The sequence below is a fragment of the Erithacus rubecula genome, assembly GCF_903797595.1.
Source record: "Erithacus rubecula genome assembly, chromosome: 3".
NCBI lineage: Eukaryota > Metazoa > Chordata > Aves > Passeriformes > Muscicapidae > Erithacus > Erithacus rubecula.
In genome coordinates this window covers 105521734-105544271 of record NC_136689.1, presented here as the reverse complement: position 1 = coordinate 105544271, position 22538 = coordinate 105521734, and the positions used below count along the sequence as shown (strand labels likewise).

Sequence of the window (22538 nt, the reverse complement as noted above, 5' to 3'; positions counted from 1 at the left end):
TGTCAGTAATATAATATTTGCTATTGCCTCCTCACATCACAAAGCTTCCAAGATTTTATTTTCTTATTTGAGATGAGAATTGGCACAGTATATTATAGCTCTCATAATATAACCTGACAGTAGTGATTTAAATGGCAGTCATAGTTTGGCACAAAAATCTGGCTAAGAGTTCCTGGTTGTCACTGAAGTCCTTTTGGATTTAAGCAAAGGTGTAATGGCAATGGAGAAAGGATGAAGCCAACATCTTCTTGGGTGACAGTGTCAACCCAGCAGCAGCAGCTGCGACAAATTGCTCCTCACCATGACAGGAACAGCATGGCAGGCTGTGTCAGGGTGTTTGTTTACTGAGAACTCCAGAAAGCAATGGAAGTGTATTATGTTTATATAATTATTATTTATAACTATTGTTGGTGATGGGAGAAATGGTTGAAAGTGCCGTTTTGTAGCGCTTCTTCAATTACATACAAAGTAAAATGATGCATTTGAAAGTGCTTATTTAGTCTTGAGTTGACTAATTATTAACTACATTCTTTTCCTCTCTTGCCAGTGAGGGCCTGTTTAACCAAATCTGATTATTGTGAGAGATTACTCAGCTGCACAATATTTTAATGTGCTTTTGTACGACATTAATTCATGCTGGATCCCGTTGGTCATCAAATAACTCTCCAAAAATACTAGTCTCTTTATACATTTGCAGTGCTAGGTGGAGAGAAAGAAATTTAAACCTAACTTCTGTTTTCCCTTCACTGACAAAGTTCTGCATTTGAACTCAAAATGGGGAACCCGTCAGAGATCCTCACACAAGCAGGAATCCCTGAAATTTTAGCGCTATTTCTTAGTTATAAATAATAACAATATTCTTGAAGGGTGGCAGCTAATGAGTGTCGTTGCAAATGGCAGTTTCAGCAGGATGGGGTGCCAGCAGAGGCCCTACTGACTGGAGTACTGCACGGTGCTGTACTTTGTCACTCGTCTCCGGGAGGTGCCTGGAGATGCCGTGCCCATTCCCTGGCCGAGATGACAGTCGGCACTGAGCATCTGACCCGTGCTGCTCAGGCCTCCCAGATTTGCTCCTCCCAGGCTTGTTCCTCCCAGGCTGCTCATCCCAGACCCTGACACTACTCTCTCTGTGACCACCACGTTGTGGGCATTGGATAACTCTGCGGGAATATTTATTAGGCTGCCCGGCATGCCGGAGGCAGGCCTGAACACCCTTTCTGTCACTACCACATTGGACCCATCTACCAAATCAGGAATGCTCAGAGATGCCGGGAGCCGGGAGTTGGGCGCGATGACTCTTTCCGTGACGATGACGTTGGAGCCCTCTGTGAGGTCGGGGATATCTAGCATGCCACGCAATTCAGAGGCAGACGCAGGCCCGACGACCCTCTCTGTCACGACGACGTTGGACGCACGCAGAGGGTCGACGCAAAGAGAGGGCGAGCCGGAGGTGTAGGTCTCGGTCACCGTCATGTTGCCGTGGAGCAAGGGATCCGGCATTGGCCTTGGGGGCTGTATGGTTGCCCCAGAGGTGTAGGTGTTTTCAGTAACAACCGTTGTTGTCGTGCCACCTGGGGGAGGCATGGGTGCGCTTCCATTGACAACGATGGTGGTGCCCGGTGGCGGGAGGTTTAGATCACTTTCAGGGCTGGGGAAGGGAATGTTGACGATGCCTGGCCAGGGTGGGTTGGCATCAGGGAAAGGTTCAATCTCTTTGCCGAGACAGATCTCTGCTAGGGTCTTAAATTTTGGTCCTAATGTATCCAAATATGTTTCATCTGTGTCTTCTCCAATAAAGCTGCAGCAACCCACGGAGCCAACAGGAGTACCGACTCCTTCGTGATCATAAATTAATAGGCAGTCATTTGCTGGCCGACCTTCATCTTCATCTGCATACACAAATGCTTTCTGTAGTTTGCAAAACAAAAAAATGGGGGAAAAAAAGAAGAACAGAACAGAAGAACAGGGTGAATTTTGTCAGGTTTTTAACCATGAATTCTCAAACCACTGTAAAGTTTCCCTAACCACAGTAAGGCCCAACTGACTTGAAAAATAGGACATCAGCAGGACAGACTGTACCGTCAACATTTTAAAACATTTTTAAAATAAGCTTATTTAAATATTACTGTGTTTTATTCTTGTTTCCTAACAACATGTAGCATCTTGAATTTGGCTCATTGTCAATAGCTCTGTCTATGTGGCAAAAAGGGACAGGCAAACAGGCGCCTTCTTTGGGCACCATCTGAACAAAGTGGTAGGAAGGGGAGTGAAGCTGGGTGGCAAGAAGAGCATTGAAAAGACTAGGAAAGAGGAGATGGGATGGGGGATTTTCCACAGCACAGAGACTTGGTGAGTCCAGAGGGGAGCATTCCTTTTGAGCAAGAAGGAAATCACCAACTGGGGATGATATTGGGGATCCTGGTGTGGTCATTGCAGAGATATCAGGCAGGAATGAGGAAAAGTTAAAGTGAGTGCAGAGTGGGGTTGGAGGAAACGGAAAAGGATGGAAGGGGAGGCCTGGGAGGGAGAGTCAGAGAGGTTGGGGTTTAGATGGTCCAGGAGAATAGCAGTAGTGTGTGGAAGCCTATGGCTGGCAGGCAATGAATACATAGGTGCTCCAGGCCAAGGCAGGAAGATTGCAGTCTGGGAGAAATCCATGCTCAGGATGTCAGGACTGCTCTGTTCTCTCCTCCACTGAACTTTGTTTAGATTTTAAAATATAGCAATCCTTATATCTTAATTATATTTTGGTGACATGCAATTATAACGTTTATGCCTCACAGTTCATGCATATGAGTAAAAACATAGCCCATGAAACCATTAATCATGTAAATTCCATACATTTTTTTTAATCCCATATGTAAAGGCTAATTAAGGTGTTGCCAATTGCAAAACTGCATATCAGTGTCACTGGTAGTGCACAAGTCTTTTAGGGAGCAGAAATGGCAATAAAAATAAGGAAGAACTGATGTTTAAAGTTCTTTAAGGATTAGAATGACTTAATCAAACAAGCTTTATGAGAAGCAAGAGCAAGCAATTCCAAAAAGTTGTTATATATTTATACACTGAGAAAGGTGGAAAATACATAAATTTGGTGGGTATACTTATGAAGTTGAAATAATTTAATTGCTTCCTACTCCTACCTGCAGTGTGTCCATCAGTTTTACAAAAAGGCTGTTGAACAATACATCTACTATGGCAGCAGCTCAAGGACAGTACTGCTAGACAGTTCTACTACTAGTGTTGTAATTTTTCCTACCAGCTTTTCTCTCACAGCAGTCTTATATCATGGAAGTTTCAACTTGAGTAGAATTAACTTGTATTTCCACCATGTAACCTGGGAAGGAGAATCTAACAGAAAACATGCTCAGAGATGTAACTCAAAGAATAGCAACTAATTACCTCAGAGAAATAGTTGTCTAGGAAGGCCATGTTCACTCCTCCTTCTCGATACTCTTTTATTGTTCCTCCAATTGACCCTTTTGCTTCCCCTGTTCCAGAAATTCCTCCTGCTGTTCCGTAGCCAGTACCAGTGCCATAGCCAACACCTGTAGTTTCTTCAACACCAGAAGCTACTACTCCTCCTCCTCCGTATGTGTTATTATATATATCTGAAAATGGAAAGAGTTATCCTTGCTGCTCTCTGTGAAACTTTATACACAATTTTTCAGTTGTTTTTACAAATACTATAATGGCACTACTGAGTTTCTAAAGGTATTTTAGACCGATTTCAGTCACAGGTACATACACAGTACCAAACATTGAAACTGCAGTAATAATTAAATACATATTAACAGTCACCTAAGCTCTTCATTTTATTCCTGAGGCTAGGCAGTGTGTGCACTTGTTTTTTAGAAAATCAGTGGTTTATTCTGCTATTGACTGGAAAGACTATTCTGTCTAGTGTATATACATGCTGTCATAGAGTTAGAAAATCAGATAACATTTATCTATGCAAATATGTAAATGCATATTCATGATCACATTGGTGTGAAAATGTTTTTCCTTACACACTTAGAAAATAAAGAGTTTTGTAAATTCTGGAAAATAAAGAGTTTTGTAACTACTTTCATATTTTCTAGTAGTGAGATTTTTTTAGGAGGGAACAACAATGGATCATAACAACCACCAGTTTATAATCCAGAATGGAAATGGTCTTTATAATAAGTTATAAAGTAATACTTACGAAATTCTATCTTCTCTGTATTTTTTAATAGATGATAACAAGGTAAATTTTCTTAACGATCAGCACATATTATAATAAAAGAATTGTGTGCAGTAGTCTTGACTATGGTTACACTGGGAAACATAGGCTAAATTATATACTTTTTTCATTTTTATGAAATGAGAAATATGAGAACATTCATGTATAATAAATAGTCAGCAGAGAAGTTGTTTTGCAGAATAACATTTCTTCCTGTCAGGGGCTAGTGAAAATGGATTTGTGCCAGTATCCTTTCTTCCTCCTCTGAGGTAAAGGGTAGGGGAGAAGGAAAAAGTGGCACTGCACAACTGGGCTTATTCTCTATGATCATTAATTTCTGGAGGGACCTTATTTCAGAAGCATACATTTATTCTGTTATGTATCAGCTGGTCTAGGTTAATACACAGATTGTCATTAATTAACTAGCTACTTGACATGCTCCCTTGTGGGAAGCAGGAAACTGGGAAGAACTGAAGATTTTACCGGAGTTATGAAAGCAAATATCCTTATTGTAGCTCAAGACTGATTTCTGCTAAAACTGGTGTCTTGAAAAAGCCCTCTATTCAGTAGTTGTGCTGATAAAGAAAAATTGCCTGGGATTTGAAAGCCTTGGCAGATATTTCAAAATAGGTGTAGTTTGAAGATATTATTCTGCTGAAAAGTTCAAACCCCTGACTTTTCATTCTGGCTGGAGGTCCTAGCAACATGAGTTTGACTATCTGCAGAGATGAGATTGGCAGGGTTGGGTTATAGCTAGGAAACCAAAGGACAACATGAAGGCATGAAGTTTTGAAAGACAGCTTTGTGACAGCATAAAATGGAAGATTTAAGGGTCTGCTTACCAGAAGGTTCACCAAAATCACCTCCTGCAGCAGTTGTTGGGGCAAGAATGTGCGAGACATCCTGGAAAACAACATTTTGACTCCTTGAGTGATTACCTTGAAATTCCCATATGAACAACAAAACTTTGTGAATTATGTTAAGCAGTGAATTATGTAATTAAGCAGTCCAAACTGTTAATGATAGTTAGTCATTATCACCATCTCCATTAACAAAAAAAAAACCAAAACAAAACTAAAAAATGAGACTACAAGTTTTTTCCTTGTCGACACAATGATCAGTGAAGATGATTTGTGTTCCCTTCTGCTAAACTTGCACTGAAGAAGCTTGCTAGTTATTATGCTTCATCTGAAGGAAGAGTGGCAGAAAACTGTTGTGCAAACTAACTGGCCACTACTTAAAACATAAACCTCATCAGTGAATGTTAATTAAGCATCACCTTTCATATCTGCCTGGCAATTGTTGTCAATGCCAGACTCGTTTTAGATGGCACACTTACTGTCACTTTCTATAGTCAAATGCAGCCTTTACTCTAAATATGAATTACTTCTGGTTTTAGAAACATGGGGTGTACTGACCCTGTCTTCAGGCTGTGCACCTTCTATTCCCCATGGATGAATTGCCCCTTCTGTGCATTCAGGTACAGGCTCAAATCCAGTTCCAACTCCTCCTGCAGCGCCAGGTCCACAGCCACAGCAGTCACTCATTGACATCAAAATTGGAATCACTTAACAGGAAAGGAACAGGAAACAAGGATTTAGGACATCTCTTCCTCACAGGAATAACTGCTCTCCCCACAGGGCAGGTGCTCATGAACTTTTGAAAATATGCCTTTAAAATATTTCTAACCAAGCAGCCTGTAAGTCTGGCTTTCAGAATCATCAGCTGCTTATGGAAATACTCATATTTGGAAATTCAGAATAATTTGTACCTTTAGTTATAGCATAGCAACACGGGTGGGGCTGTTGTTCTAAATTTATGCTTATACACTTGGGAACAGACTTTGATCTACCTCAGCTGAACCAATATAAGCTGCATACATATGAAAATTAAACAAACAGAACCAGTGTTGCTATGTATAGCATTCAGTGCTATTCTTTCCTGATATATAAGCATACATATTTCTCTTCAAGTATTGTAATTGTAAAGAAATACACATTAGTAATAATAGACATGAGAATCAGTGCAGAATCCACCTGACTACAGTGATTTTTGGCTAAGGCTCCAGTTGCAATTTTCACATTACATATACATAATGCTTGATTTGACAAAGCAGTGGGGACAAACCCCAAGGTCTAGCTTTGCCAAATGTTTACATAGAGTGAGTCAGGTTTCCCAGAGTGCTGTATTATGCTTAGTTGTTTAAAGAACTCGGTGCTGGAAATTGCAGAATGCTTGCAATGGCCAGCATCAAAAACACGGCAAATTTTAGAAAGGCAATGCAATATTAATTAATAGAATCAGAATGGCTTGGGTTGGAAGAGGTCTTAAATACCATTTAGTTCCAACCCCTCTGCCATGGGCAGGGACATCTTTGACTTACCAGGTTTCTCAAAGACCCATCCAGCCCAGCCTTGAACACTTCCAGGGATGGGGCATCCACAGCTACTCTGGGTAGCATGTGCCTCTGTCTCATCACCCTCACACTAAAGAATTTCTTCCTAAACCTACCTTCTTTCAGCTTAAATCCTTTGCTCCTTGTCCTGTCACTACATGCCTTTGTAAAAAGTCCCTCTCCAGCTATTTTGCAGGCTCTCTTTAGACACTGGAAGGCTGCCCTGAGGTTTCCTTTGGAGCCTTCTCTTCTCCAGGCTGAACAGACCCAACTCTCTCAGCCTGTTTTCACAGGAGAGCTGCTCCAGCCCACTGATTACTTGAACATCAAAGTGAAATGAAAAGGGGAAAGGCCTACATAATGTACAAAGTGCTGCCTCATACAGCACAACTAAGGATGTATTTACTCCAGACTATGAGGGGAGATTTCCAAAGGCAGAAAGACAGTCTGTCCTGTAAGATAAACCATCTGGGTACTCCTAATTGAACAGCCTTTTGAAGCTTCAAAATTTTGTGTTTGTTGATTCCTACTAAACAAAGATCAAAACCTGAACCAAACCCCCCTCCTCAAAAAATCAGGGGGGGAAAAAAATAATCAACTTCCTCAGATTTTGTAGTTAGTATTTCTGCAATGTGAAATTTTAGATGCTGATTACTTGATGCCCAGGCCATGAAAGAGGTTGATAACTTATGATTGTGATAGTTTGAGAAATAATAGCTTGTATAAATTCTAACTTGAATATGTGAAGCTCATAATTCTTCATGAATGCTAGGACAAATGAATTAAGATCCTGTTTTGATCCTGTTATTATAAATGCTGCTTGGTTTTTGTTAGATGTAATGTTTGGAAGAGTAGCAAAAGGTTTCAAAACCTTTGGTTTATTGTTCTACTACTGAAATCTAGCTTTGAGTTTAAAGGAATCTTGTTCTTTAGATCCTTTCATACCCAACTTGGTTGGAGCTGATACTTTCCCATTTCTTCTACTAATGCAACAGAAGTGCAAATTACAAAGTGTAACTGACAGGACAGCTCTGTCTCAGAATTGGATAGCAAGTCTTAGAAAGGAAATGCTTAATTTTGAGTGAAAAATGTGTATATGGATAACATAAAATTTATGGAAATTATTTTTGATTAAAAGACTATTTTTTCTCTGTGAAATGGCCAATAGAAGCCAACGGATTAACAACCAACTGAAAAAGTAACCTTATTTTAGAAGAATTAAAAAATGCACTATTTATATTATTTAGAAAAATACCAGAATTTCTTTCTTAATTTTATACTTACGAACAAATATTAATCCACCGAGAAACATCAGGCCAATGGCAGCCCCACTGAGCGTGGTATTGGATTCGTATTGTCTGCCATAATTTTCATTTCCGTAACCTTCATCAGTCGAGGCCGTATATGCTTCCTCACCTCCTTCGTAGCCATCAGTGTAACCCTGCCAGTCTGTGTGGTCCTCAAAATCTCCTCCTCCAGGTCTAGTCTGACCATAATCACCACCACCTTGCTGTCCTCCCTCTTCCCGGCCTCCTCCACCAGTACTGCCACCACCACCGCCGGCAGTGCCTCCACCACCGCCACCACCAGTGCCACCACCACCAGTGCCACCACCAGAGCCACCACCACCGATGATAATTATTCTTGTGGCCCCACTGGTGCAGTAATTCCGGCTATCACACTGGCAGGCTTGCACAGGAATTATGTGTGGTCTAGCACAGCGCCGGCCTTGGCTATCTCTTACAATGACATAGATCCTATAAAGGTAAAAGTCTATGTTCTGGCCCACTAGTTCTGCAGAAGAATCTTTGAGGGGAAAAAAAAAAAAAAAAAAGAGAAAAATATTTGAATTAAGGTATTGACTATAAGTGTTCTGCAAATCTACACTACTTGTGTATTACGTTCATAGAACAGAATGAAAAAAGGTTTTCCCTTTCTAAGCACCTCAATTACTTTTGCATCTACATATGGTACTTACTCAAAGCTGAAACATATAATACTCATCTATGCTTATTTCTTTTCTTGCAAAACCTGAGCCAAATCAGTTTAGTTATCACTTCTCAACTTGAGAGATACAAAGGGGGAAAATGAATTTTTTAATTTCTACTGCTGCTTTTCCTGAAGTTTATTCTCACAATGGTAAAGATAAAAGTTGAAAGTTTTATGCATTTCTTTTTCCTCTCTCAAGGAATTCATATATGTTTTTCAAAAAGTTTTTCAGATTTAAAGTTACATACTTGCAACTGCTTAGGACAGGTAGGAAACTCAAGAATACTTGCAATTGTGATAGTTGCCATTTAATGTAGTCTTGTAGGTATACAGTAAGTTATGCAAATTCTGTCATTTAGTAATGTGTGGGATTTGATTAATTTATTATTTTGTCATGTCATATTGAAGGAAACTGGCAAAGCTTCACTGGGCACTGACTAAAACAATTTTCTTTAAAATACAAGTAGGCATGACTGGTACAATAAATTTAAAAAGTTGCAATCCTAATTTGCCATTTTCATATGCCTCTCATAAAAGTAAAGTTTTGCTAACTATAAACTTAATAAAATATCTGAGATTTTTATATATGCTTAGAATTTTTTAGATAACACAGAAATAAAAAAGGATCTCCTTTTGATTTACTTCATTATGTTTAGACCAATAAAGGGTCTTGTCATATTTATACTCAAAGTACAGTTTTGCTGCTCTATTTTTATCAGTAAATTTACAGTTTCCTTTATAATATAACATATGTAATGATTCTGATTTGAATATTCTAACATACATGTTTGTATGCATACATTAAATTTGGAGTAACTTCTTAGATTATATTTAACAGAGATTTGAATATATTCTAGTAAGTGTTTTGTTTGTTAATAAAGTAACATCCTAATCAGTTATCTTAGACAGGACCTTACTACAATGATTTATTCTGTTATAAAATGTAAGTTAATTTACCATTTATTCGTCTGATAATCCACGTGGTCTGAGGTTCACCATGTATGCTGAATGTAAAGGGGGTAGCATAGAGGTCACCATCCCTAGGTTTTGCTGAGATAATCACTGATGGGGAATGCATACACACTTTCCTCATTTCAGTATTAATACTTGGGCAATTTGCATTGATGCCATCTATTGAAAGTACAATGGTGCCAGTAGCAGTATATCGAGGAACCCCTGTAAAAAGAAGATATTTGTGGTCAGGAGGGACTATTGATACCATAAATAATGCAGTTAAGGTTGGAAAACTAGAAACAGGAAAAAAATTAAGGAAATCTGGAACAGAAGGAGTTTATTTTGGAAAACTGAATCTCTTACCTCTGGTGATAGCCAGAACCTCTGCTTGGTATTGCCCATTGACTACGTAGACTGAATCCCGGTTAATAACTTTGTTCAGTGTGATTTCACCAGTGTTTTGATTGATTCTGAACCAGGCAGCTGGATCACGTCCTATACTGTATCTGTGTTTGGTGAAGTAAAAATACTCAGTGTTATGTTATGAATATATGTATTACTTATTTATTTTAGAGATAAAATTTGGCCCTTTGCAGCATTTTTCTTTAGGCTATGCTAGATCCTATTGTATTTCCCCCAGTTCAAGCAAAATCCATGTAGACTCCAAAAGATGTAGACCAGAAAAGTAATTAGGAATAAAGCAAATTCATAGAAGCCTACTTTATTTTGAAAGTGGCATCATAATCTAAAAGTAAAATTTTTCTGGAACTTGTAAACCTTTACTATAACCTTTGTTAATATCAGTTTGTGTTAAATCCACAGCTCTTCTTAAAACATTCTACAGTTGTATTTGCTGACACATTCCTGTGTTAAAGAAAAATTTTTTCAAATATTTGTAAATAGGCTGTATTTATTTCTACATAAACTTAAAAGGGAATTATGTTCTCAGTTATTATCGTTAATTTCAAGAGAAAAAAAAGTGTATTTTTTTTTTTAATAGAAAATGAGCTAGTAGGGACCTCTCTTATTCTGATTGGATAGTATTGATGTTTATTTGGATTTTCTGTCTGCTTTTCTCGAGACGCTAACAAATTCTCTCCTTGTAGCAAATGCTTCAAGAAAAAATATTCTATCTAAGTTATTGCCTGCTAGAAAAATGATATTTTCTTTGTCTTGTGCATGAGGCTAAGGAAAGTAGTCAGGAAAGAAAAGCAAATATAGCACAAAAAATGGGCTATATACTACTCTATAATAATATAGAATATAATTCCATATAATAAATAATATTACATGATACTATATAGTACTATTCTATTACCATTTTTCTATTACTAATCAATAAAACATTGTTTTTAAAGGGTCTTCTAAAATATCAATTCCTCATCCCACTGAAATCTCAAAAGAATTATTCCATCCAGGGAGTTAAACAGAGCAGAGCTTACACAACATTTGATGCAATAGTTCTAGTGTCCTCATCCATGGCTGTGTATGTTCCTACAACATAATTCACTCTTGCACCTTCTGCCAGGGTAAATACAACTGAAGATGGATGAAATCTTGGTGGTTCAATCAGATTTTTTACTTCTACTGTGAGGGGTGTTCCAAATATTTGGTATTCATGTGCAACAGAGTGGTGGAAGGCAGCTACATTCCTGACACCAATCATCAGTGAGTGAGTTCGAATATGTTCAAAATCCAGTTCCTAAAAGGTAAACCACAGAGAACTAGATAATACATAAAAGCTTCTTTAATATTTCAAATTATATTTCAATATACTTTAATATTTTAATTAATATTTAATATTTTAATATTTTTAAAGTTTATTTATTTTTATTTTAAATGGTTGAGTGACAGTGATTTTACTGCCTGTTTAATTCTGTTAACAATTAATTAAAATTTTAAGTCAAGAGCTGAATCAAAATATTCATTCATACCTTAATTACTCTAAGAATTCCTTGATTTGTAGCTCGATCTGTAACAATTTCAAAACAGTTATCTTCATTACCGGATATAAAGAAAAACTCTGCTAACCAGTTGTCTGTAAACTCTTCATCAGCATCCAGAGCTTGTATTCGTAGCAGTTCTGAACTGAGTGAATTTTCTGAAATACTTGCTGAAAACTGAAATGACAGATAAATACTTATTAGCAAATATATAGATATGGATATAGATATATAAGTATATATGTGAAGAAAACACAGCTGTCTGCAAAAGCATTTGTGCTTTCTACAAGAAATGATCTTTCAAGTATTGGGTTAGTCTACATAATCTGGCCATATTGCAGGGATCTGAGTACCTGAATGACAGGATTTCTCTGAATACAAAGAAGTCAGTCCTGATGGTGTCAGGATTGACATGTCTGAATACAAAAGTAATCTCTGTGTATGTTACCAGAATTGTTGCACAAGCGATGGATTGAATTTTGAGCATCCTTCAAGGGAACAACCCTGTAAATCCTGTAGAACATGTAAATGTGAAAGTTCTCCGTGGGTTAGTAAGGGCTCTGTTATCAACGGGGCTTTTAAACAGGGTTTTAAATCAGTGTTGCTGCTTTTGTAATTGGAAACTTACAGAGCTTTGAGCAAGAGTTGGAAAGTTGTCATTAACATCAATAACTTTCACGTTACAGCTACAAAGGGATGATATTCCATCTGCAGCCCCATCCCGGTCAGATGCCTTCACAACCAGAGTGTAACTACTGTGTTGCTGTCACAAAAAGAGAATGAGTGAGTATGTTAGAAGACCATCTGTGCATCTTATTTATAACTCATGCTTGCTACTATTTTGTAATGCAGGAATTCTACTTAGACGTTTTATTGTGACACATCAAAACCATGCTCTTCTCCATTGATATTTATAACAACCACAACTTTTCCCTCATCTATATTTTTCTTGCTCTCATACACACAACATCATGTTATTTAGCTTTGGAAGGGGAAATGTTACCTCTCTGTCAAGATAATTTGCAAGATGGAGTTCTCCTGTGTATTTATTCATAATGAACATGGGTGGACCAGAAGGTTCCTGACTCTCTATTTTGAAGGCAATTTTAGAATTCAAATGGTTAGGTTCATCTGCATCTGTTGCAATGATTTTCATCACCAGCGTGTCTAAAAATAAATAATAATAACAATACTTTTAAAAACCCTATCAAACAAACAAACAAAAATCAAACAAAAAAACCCTGCAAAATCTCTTGAGTTCCTGCAAACAAGTCATCAAGACAGTGCTAAAATGGTGTATAAAAATGGTAGAAGATTATCTATTCCTTGACATTTACAAAGAAAACAAAAAGCTTAATTTTGCAGTGCTGATTCTGACATTAATGATTTATTCTGACAATATTAATGAATTAAAAATCAAGGTCAGAAGGAATAATGCAGACTTTCACTGAACTTCTTTAAATCACCATAGGGAATATACAAATACTGTAAGTACTGAGCTTACTTGTAGAGATTACTATAAGAAATCATAGCTTTAAATGAGAATTTCTAGAAAGAAGAAAATGAGTGTTAGGCACCATTGCCTCAGTGCTATTTGCGTGTCCAATGTTGATTGCTGAACTTTTGATAAAAAGAACCATTTTAATGGTTTAAGTATGGAATTACTTAGTAATGTTCTGCTGCAATTGCAAATAGACAGGCTACATGTACAAATATTTGAAAGAGAAAAATGGGGAAAAATGTGTTTTACATACCCTCAAAGGAAGTGAGTGTAATGATGTTTTTATTCTAATGAGAAGGAATGAAATTATTTATTTTACATTTTCACATCTGAAAGAATTTGCATGATGGCATGGTTAGAGACTGGAACATTCAGCACTCGTGTGGGTGGAAAGGGAGAAGGAAGCATTGCTGTTTAATTTATAGCAATTAGCCCAGGCTTGGGCTCAGTTAGCACTTGGAGAAGCATCTGCTGCTTCCTCCTCTGCAGTGGCCCTGACCAATGTATGTCATTGCCTAAGAAAAGCAGAAAGAGCACCCCAGGTTTATATTAACTGTATTATGTGAACTTTACTAGTACTGTAAAAGGCATAGCATAGTTACTTACTGTCCATGCTGCTCTCTTCAACAGATCCTGTAAATACAGTTTGTGCAAATACAGGAGGGTTATCATTTATATCCAAGACTCTGACTCGGAGTTCAAGAGGTGGTTCCAAATCTATACCAGTCACTGAGTGTTTAGCAAAGCAACGTATCTAAACAAAGAGATTTACTAGTTTTAAAATCAAAAGTTAAGTAAGCAAAGTAGCAACCTGAAACAAATGAATTTGTTGTCTGTCCCACCCTGGATCCATCATTATAAAGGTAAAGAAAAAGGGGAGTACTTACAACAAATACTGGTGTTATTTCCCTATCCACTATTGATGTTATATTAATTTCTCCTGTTCTTGGGTTAACAACAAATATTCCATAGGGCGCACGATCAATTCCAACTCCAGAGATGCTGTATGTGATTGGATTGTCTTCTTCACAATCAGATCGGATCTGCAGTAACAGATAACAACAATTTGTGCCAGTTTACCTACAGGTTTTTTTCTCCTATTCTTATTTCTGTAAAGAATTCTATGTAACTTCAGTTTCTCAACCACTTATTACAAGGTTCAGTTGACTGAAGCAGTGGAAGGCTCTTCTACAAAGTGTCAACCTAGACATCCATCTCCTCTTTAAGGGCTGGATAGGCTTTCTATTTCTCTTAAATCTTTCAGGGAAGTAGAGAGAGAAGCCTCCAAGGGTATCACACTGTGGCTGGGCCTCAGTAAGGGCGTGGTCACAGTGGGAGAGCATGGTATTTCTTTTTCTGTGTTTCCCACAGGTCATGTACAATCTTTGAACTGCTCATGGATTTCTCAGGATGAGAGAGAGAGAAAAAATGTCATGATCTAGAGCAAAAACACTGGTCGGAGCTGCCTGGGAAGTAGACTCATGGCAATGTTCTAAGAAACCTCTGGTAACTCCTCAGCAGCCACATGGATTCACCTTACGAGACTGTCTCACCAGAGCAGGGAATATCATCTTTCTTTTATTCTACATTCCTTGTTTTTTACTGCTCTAAGCATACGTACCTTTAAATCTCCCGACTTTTATCAGCCTGTCATTGGCAAAACTTCCTTGCTACTGAATTCTTGTGTTTGTCTTTCTACTTACTCTGGCAATTGGATTCCTCTTGGAATTATCTTCTCCTTCTCTACAAGCTGCAGCAAATTTGATCCATTCACGTTTTTGTCTTCTAAAGGTTTTCCATCTTGCCATTCCATTTTCATCCCATTCTTTTACCTTTGACAGAGAGTTTCAGTATCATATGACCTCAATCCACTTTAAATAAACACAGACAATTATAATTTCTAGCAACAAGGAGAAAAGAGATTTTTCTAGACCATGTGCTTTTTTACATGTCTGTGGGTCCCAAATTCTATGACTGTACATGTTTATTTTAAAATTACTCATTTGTATGAGATACTCATTTAGATTTAGGTGAATTTCTCTTGAGAGGGTGAGCAGGTTATTACCTGCAGCTGTTTAATATTTAAATATGTTTTCAATCTTCAGGTTCAGAAGTGTCTTAGTTGAGTATTTTCCACATGATTTGTTCATTTTGTTACATTTTCTTTAATCAGAAAGACAGTTTCTAAAAAAATATGTATTACCTCTACATGAAATCCTGTGCTGAAATCCAAGAGTACCTGCAAGAACAATAAAAAAATTGGCGTGTAAAAATGCAAGCAAAACTCACCTGCAAGAAATTGCTGTACTGAAGGCCTGGACCGGGGCTTTTTCCCAAGCCTATTGCAATAGCTTATCTAGCTGCAAGATTTCAACAACTGAGTTTGTGAAATTCAATTTTTTCTATTCCTTGACAATTAAAGCCTACAAAATCCATTCTGTCTTTCAAGACAGAACTTTGAGTTTGAATTGATATGCCAGAGCAATTTTCAAGCTATACCTTCATCAAAATAAAGCTTTCACATAGATTTTTAACACCTCAGCTGAAGAGAGAAGTGATTGCAAGAGTTGTTTCCAAATACTCCAGGAAACTAGAGAAGTATTTATCCTAAATAATTCACTATTTTTTTCATTATTTTTTTTCCTACTTACAAAGTCAACAATAAACCTGAAATACTTCATTATGTAATTTAATAAAAAAAAATGAACATGGTTTTTTGGAACTTCCCAGTGAGATTATAGAGATTCAATATAAGATAGAAACCCCCTGTAGGTTTCAGGCAAATTTCCCTGGAGTGCAGTGGATTTTGAATTGACACCCAACTATGAAACTAATCTTGAGTAAATAAAAGTAGCAGGATCAGATGCAGTATGTAATTACTTTAAAATTTAAATGAGAGGAGTCTCAATTTCTTGATTAGCACGATTGAAAAGAAGGCACAGTTTAATTAATTTTATTCCTAAATAAGGTGCGAAAATGAACCTCACTTGGTGAATGTGCCTTCTTTAGAGCATCTCTTTGAGGTCTAGATCTGCTTTTGCTCTCTTCAGGCAATAAAGGGTGAAGAATGTGGGATTTGCAGGACTGGATTCTTGTTTCATTCATCATTGGAAGAAACAAAATATCCAGGTGACTCAAAAATTGCTGCAGTTTTTCAACTGCATTTCTCAACAAATGTTAACAGCTGCAGTTTTGAGTATTTCACTTCCTTCCTTACAATTTCCCATAGCTTTTTGTTTTGTTTTGTTTGTTTTTTGTCTGATATGTTGTGTGTGTTGAGTTTTATATCAGTTGTACTTGGATAAAATCCGTGATAATCTTTTATCCTATCATTACATCATGGGACTTTTCCTCACTTCAAATTTATTGCGTTGTGCTGGCAAGACTGGAACATGGAGACAGAATTTTTTCCACTTACTTCATGTTAAGACAACTTCTTACATGCCACAGATAAATGAACAGCAGCTTTGCCCTCCTCCCTCTCTCTCTTTTCCCCATTTTCCTTTATGCTGCAAGAATTCACCATCTGTCATTTACAAAACAGTGTTTCCGATGATCTGGTTTTGCCCAAAACATTCCCTGAGACCTTGGCCTAAAATGCATGCCTTAGTCTGCTTCTCAATGAAGGAGTTTAGACTTGTGGATTTGCCCATTTGATGTGCATATATAGCTTGAATTTTTTTTTACTATTCACAGAGAGAATTTTTTCCTTGTTTGTTTGAGCCAGCAGTTGACAAAAGTGGTTAAGAAAAGTACTCTGTGGGGAAATCACTACAGTATGTTCATGTTATGCTAAAAGCATAAATATACATCTTTTAACTTATGTTGAATGTAAGACTGTTTAAATCTTCAGCTTCATAATAGGATTTTCAAATTCACGTGCTGGTGTTCTGTTCCTCATCTCAGAGAAGGGACAATATCAGACTCCATATGAATGGCAGCATTTTTTTGTCCCATTAGGAGCTCAGTCCTATTCTTTTATAATACCCTTGGATCCCAGGGGAACATGGAAGAGTCCAAGGGGCAGACTACACCCTCATGAGAGAACCTGAGTGATGAGGTCCATCAGAAATAACACTAATTGAATGTCTCTTATCAGTCTATCCCACCTCCTTTGGTGAGCACAGTGAAATCCTCTCCACCCTTAGACCGAAATCCCTTCTGGCATGCAATCAATCATCTTGACCTGGCAAAGTATGGGTATGCACCTCCCAGTGCAATGTTAGTGAATCTTGTCTGCTGTCTGCATCCTGTTACTTGACAGTGAAACTAATACCTCACACCCAGCCACATCACTCTCATGTTCTGAAAAATTATTCTGAGTTTTTCTGAAATAAGAATTATACCTGTAAAGAATTTTATTACTTAAGGAAATGAATATTCATAAACCTCTTGATTCCAGCCTATAGGGAGTTCTGTTTTCAAGCTGTGAAAAATGTATATTTTACACTGGAGTCTCATCCTTTGTTTCTGGTCACCAGTAATGAGACCATCAGGGGTTTATCCATTGGTGATGCTGGGGATTGTAAATTTAGGCCCTGTATTTTCACACTTGTCCTGTGATAGCTAAGGAAAACCCCATTTTACAACTGGTTGATAATGGAAGACCTTGAATTCAGAGTCCTTTTACAGTTCATGTGATTATTTGAAAAGGCTGATCTGATGAAGTTGGTGACAGTGTTTGGTATGTCTCAGTTTGGCTGTGGTATACGAAGGAGGGCAGGCAGATATCAGACAAAAATGTCTAGTTCACCAGATAAACATGAACAATTTTGAAATTGCATTTATCCTACTTGATCCAGGGATAGAGGCTCCTTCACCTCCCCAACTAATGCTTTCTGGTTTTCCACTGTCACAAGCAGTTAGAAATCTTCCCCTAGCCCAGTTGTCTATTTCTAATATTTAACTGGGATGCAAACCGTTTTTTTTTTTTCGATTGCTATTTCCAGCTGATAAGTTCTGTCTCCTACCAGCTAACCCAAGCAATTTTCTAGGTAGATAAAAAAATTCCATTCTAAACCCATATCCAAGTACAGTACTTTCCATAGACACAGGGATAAACAATAATTAAAGCAATAGGAGCCACTGGAATGTGTGGGATACATCCTGAGGACCTTGGGGTAGGCAAGCTGGTCAGAATGATACCAAGATTTGCTGCCCTGTTAGTCTCTGAGAGACTGTGAAAAAAGGAAGTTGCAGAGAATCTAGAGGCTGGTTGCACAAGATAATTCTGTTTTGGGAGATGTGCAGGCAGGAAAAAAGTTTATGGGTTATATTATTTGCACAGCTTTCAGTTCCATCTGAAAGCTTGTCTTTCATTGTAATGATACCTGGACCCTGTGTCCAAAATGACACCTTAGAGTCACACCGGAGTTATTCTGGATTTATTCTGATGCAACTGGGGACAGAATTAGGCCCATAGGATGTGTACTGTTCTTTTCACCCTCAAAGCAATTTACAAACAAGAATTAACTAATCATTAATTGAGTACCAAGCAATATCATACGTAATTGGAATCCTCCCTCCTCCACCTACTCAAATCTAAATGACTGAACACGCCTTTAGCATCTTCCCAGCATTATTCATATGGGATCTGCTTCTTTCTCTTTGAAGTCAACAGTAGCATTGTTGTTGGCCTGGATGGGAGGAGTGCTGAGAACTCACACATATTGTGTTAGTCATCAGGCTGCCCTGCTAGCTCTGGTACTGTCAGCGTTTTGGGACTTTTACGTCTTTCTTACTCATCCAAAGCCCTGACTCGAAAAGGGTTGCAATAATGAGCCCTTCCCCTTTATTCATTCTGCATCTCTTCAAAAAGTGATATATCAGTGCATATCAAATAATGAGAAGCAGAGTTCAAATGAAAGACAAGCCTTCATATTTTAAAAAAAATGCCCATTTAAAATTTATTTTAAAATATGTTTAGTCACACAACTGACCACTTTGGGAAAGTTTCCATTGAGATTATTTCTGTTCTGCTGTTGTATCTTCTATTGTATGCAGATGCAATGCATTTCCATAGAGTAACTGAGCTCAACCATTAGAAAAATGAACAGAAGAGTAATTTCAATATAGGGTGTATTCCATTATCATTAAAATTTGAGTTTTTCAAATTAGCTATCCTAAGTGCCCTCCATAAATCTCCTCAATAAAATCTGAATTCTGATATGACTTAGAGTGTTCTGGCTGCAAATGCATGTTTGCTTAATGGCCATTTTACTTAGGAATGTAAAACTGCAGGTTTAAGCACCTAATCTTAGGTGATAATTCCTGGATGTGGAATTGTTTAGTTTCTATTTCTACAACAAAATTATTTGGCAGAAGAATCTACAGGTTCCTGATTCAGTCCTGGCAGATATTTCATATGAATATACAAGAGAGGATTTAGCTCCTGACTATTTTTACGTGCAATCAAGTTATGAGTAGGATGTAACCATAGCCTAACAACTGGAGGGGAAAAATAAGCCTAGATAACACATGGGAAAATGTATCCAGACAAAGGTGCATAAGAGATGTGGTGAATTTAAAATTATTGGCTGTCACATGATAGCTGGCAGGAGAAGAGTCATACCTGATCAAACAGGTTATTTCCATAAAACGTGTCTGTGCTAGTATCACAAACAGAACTCCCTTACTCATGAGAATAATGTCTTTGAAGTCACATGAGCAAGGGTTGCAGAATCAGTCCCACCAATGGTGAAATCCATAGAGAAAATTATTTGTTTCAGGGCTGGAAAGTTTCCTTTTTTTTTTTTTTTTTTTTTCTTTTCCCCTTGAAAATGCAGTAGTGTACTAAAATATGTATAACTCCATGGTAATTTTATTTGAGGCAACTTATTAACAATATACTAACCAGACACACCATTCAGACAGGTGATTTTCATGAAAGATTAGTTAAGCTGACAGCCAAAATTCTTTCTCAGAATACACTAAAATTGGATACATAAATTTATAATCTATTTGATCTCGACAGTTTGTCTGCCACCTTTCTATAAAGCGTTGAAAGATGATATTAAGCTGTGCAGACCGTCATGAACATTGCTGGGCAGAAGAACACATAACAAGAACAAGGGTTTCCTCTGGGTAGTAAAGGTTTAAATATTTGATAGTCATCAAAACACAATGGAATTTTTCAGAATTGCCCTTCTTTTCTGACCCTGCACCTCCCCTCCATCACTCACAATTGTAACAACAACGTACTGAAAGAATGAAAATGGCTCCAGAGTTGCTGAGAAAAGTAAAGCAGCAAAATGTCTTTTGAATGAACAGGTCTTAGACATAAAACAGTCGAGCTTTTTGAACTTCAACACACTGGGAGTTTGCATCACCAGGTAACTGAGTAAAATGAATAGTCACTAGTGCTTCATGAAAATCCAGAAGTGTTAGTGTGATATGCAACAGGCCAGTGTCAGCAGCCTTGAACAAGCAGAAACTTATCCAAACCATAGCTTGCTTTTGCCAAGTTTTGCCCTTGTTTGCTTGGCAACTGCTTTGTGTTAATTAGTTCTACTTTACTGATTGCAGAGTTGTCACCTAAAATTAATGGATTTTATTTTCATAATGGTTTTAGGATTTTTTAATCTAAAACACAAACATTTTCTCAGACTATAGCATTTATAGAGAAGTTGATAATGAGAAGTTAACAAACATTTATGCATACTAATACACTGTGTAAAATGTAAAATTGCATGAACATCACAAGATATAACTATATTAGAAATCCCTCTCTTCTCAATCTCCAAGCCCTTAAACCTCTACCGAATTTCAAGAGGTCAAAACAGATGACTAAAATTAATCCGCAGAAAAATCAAATTGCAGGAGCAGTAGGGCGCCCATAGCCCTTTTAAGTTGCTTCTGGGTAATTTCCATGCCTTGATGAACACATTGAACAACTATGCCACTTGACCATAGCCACAACTTTCCTTTTACAGTGAAAAAAACAAACCCAAAGAGCAACACTTTCATCATCCATTCACTTGCTCAGCACATGGCGGCTCCGACACTAGTGCACAACAACACAGGAATCCTTTGCAATGTGAAATAATAGGCCAAATCTTGATTTTTACTTAAATGAGATCACTAAATTTTTTCTCTCTTGAATGTATTTGTAGGATTTGGTCGCTCTGAAGCGATCTTGCTAATCATTTTAGAAAAAAAAAGATTTGAATTTTTTAGAAAAAAGGTATTTCCTCAAGTGATAAAAAAGTAAAGTTGTAGAACTGAATTACGTCCAACCACTAACATTTTTATAATTATAAGCATTTTATTAGTAACTGTGACCTTTAAATAAAAGAAAACATTTGCCTGAAAAATCATGCAGTAAACATAGAAAGTTGCATCTTGAACATCAACAGATCGCCAAAAGTCAAAAAAGAAACATTTGTTGGCATTTAATGAAAAGCTAATTTAATTCTATAGAATGTTCACAAGTGCTGTTTAAACTGAGCAGAGCTTTGGTTTTGCGGTAAATTTTCGGGGAATAGTTTACATTGTAAAATGTAATGGTCTGCTGCAGAAGATGAAACTGGCGTAGTCACAGAGTTTACAAATATTGTTTTAAAATCCGACTTACCAACACAAAGAACAGAAAAGCAGCCGTTCGGTGAGGGAGCCAATCCATGGCATCTGACTTCTCAGAAACAAGTCCAAGTGAGTTATGGTTACAAGCCTGTTCCTGTTCCCCTCCCCCCCCCCAGCTCTGGTGACTATTTAAAAAGACGCTCCGTATATGTCCTTATACTCAGCCCTTCAAGGTGTCTCTGCCTCCCTCTGAGGGAAGAACTGAAGATGCTGTATAACAGAGTGTCTTTCCCCACCCCAAAATCCTGGGCTGGTCTCACCTGAAACGCTTGACAACATCATTATTGCTTGCAGGTAAAAGCTAAGAGACACACCTTAATTCTTATTGCACTGAAACCCTTTGTTGGATACAAAAAGGTACGTTTTAAAAACAGAAGGCAAGCTTTGCAGAGAAGATACCGAGTGATTTATAAATTACTCACAACATAAGGAATCATTAAAATGGTAACTTATCATTGCTTTGAATGCAACTTCCAGTTTTCTCTTTGCACCCTGCATAATAGAAGAACTTAATGAATATTACCATAAAGAATACGGACTTTAAGAAATTACTCATTTAAATTAGAAGTTCATTTGTTTATTTCCAGGCACAAAAGAGTGAGTTTTCATGCACATTGTTCACAGAAGTGAAGCACTCAGAGCAGAATGGGGCTGTCACTAAAGAGGTATGGTATTAATTTTGGGGAAAAAATAGCGCTTTATTCATGAGGCTGCAACAATGTCTGAAGCAGAGATTTTCTGCCTTTACCAACTGCAAAGCCTCCTCATGCCATACCTTTCCCTTCCAATGGGCTGTGCTCTCGCTGGCACAGTAGAGAGGGAGGGTGTTAGAGAAACTGGAGAGCTGCTCAAAACATCAGGTAGTGGAGGAGAGAGAGGATATGCTGCACAGCTCTCTTCTGGCCTGGTTTTTGATGGCAGGAGCACAGTTGTGCGGGGGACAAAGAAATCAAAGAAGATTCCCCACTTTCC

General features: G+C 37.6%; 1 protein-coding gene across 1 annotated transcript; it reads right to left on the bottom strand.

The window, feature by feature from the left end:
- Window positions 1-644: 644 nt before the first annotated feature.
- On the bottom strand, window positions 645-21661 carry LOC306799785 (desmoglein-4-like). The gene is made up of 16 exons (XM_079301280.1): window positions 21559-21661; window positions 15190-15225; window positions 14690-14818; window positions 13874-14029; window positions 13593-13740; window positions 12489-12652; window positions 12114-12248; window positions 11477-11662; window positions 10985-11244; window positions 9906-10048; window positions 9546-9764; window positions 7884-8405; window positions 5623-5771; window positions 5047-5107; window positions 3403-3611; window positions 645-1908 (listed from the first exon to the last, which is right to left on the bottom strand). The coding sequence occupies exons 1-16, from the start codon at window positions 21604-21606 to the stop codon at window positions 931-933; spliced, it is 3543 nt and encodes a 1180-aa protein (XP_079157406.1). The 5' UTR covers window positions 21607-21661; the 3' UTR covers window positions 645-930.
- Between the last annotated feature and the right edge of the window lie 877 nt (window positions 21662-22538).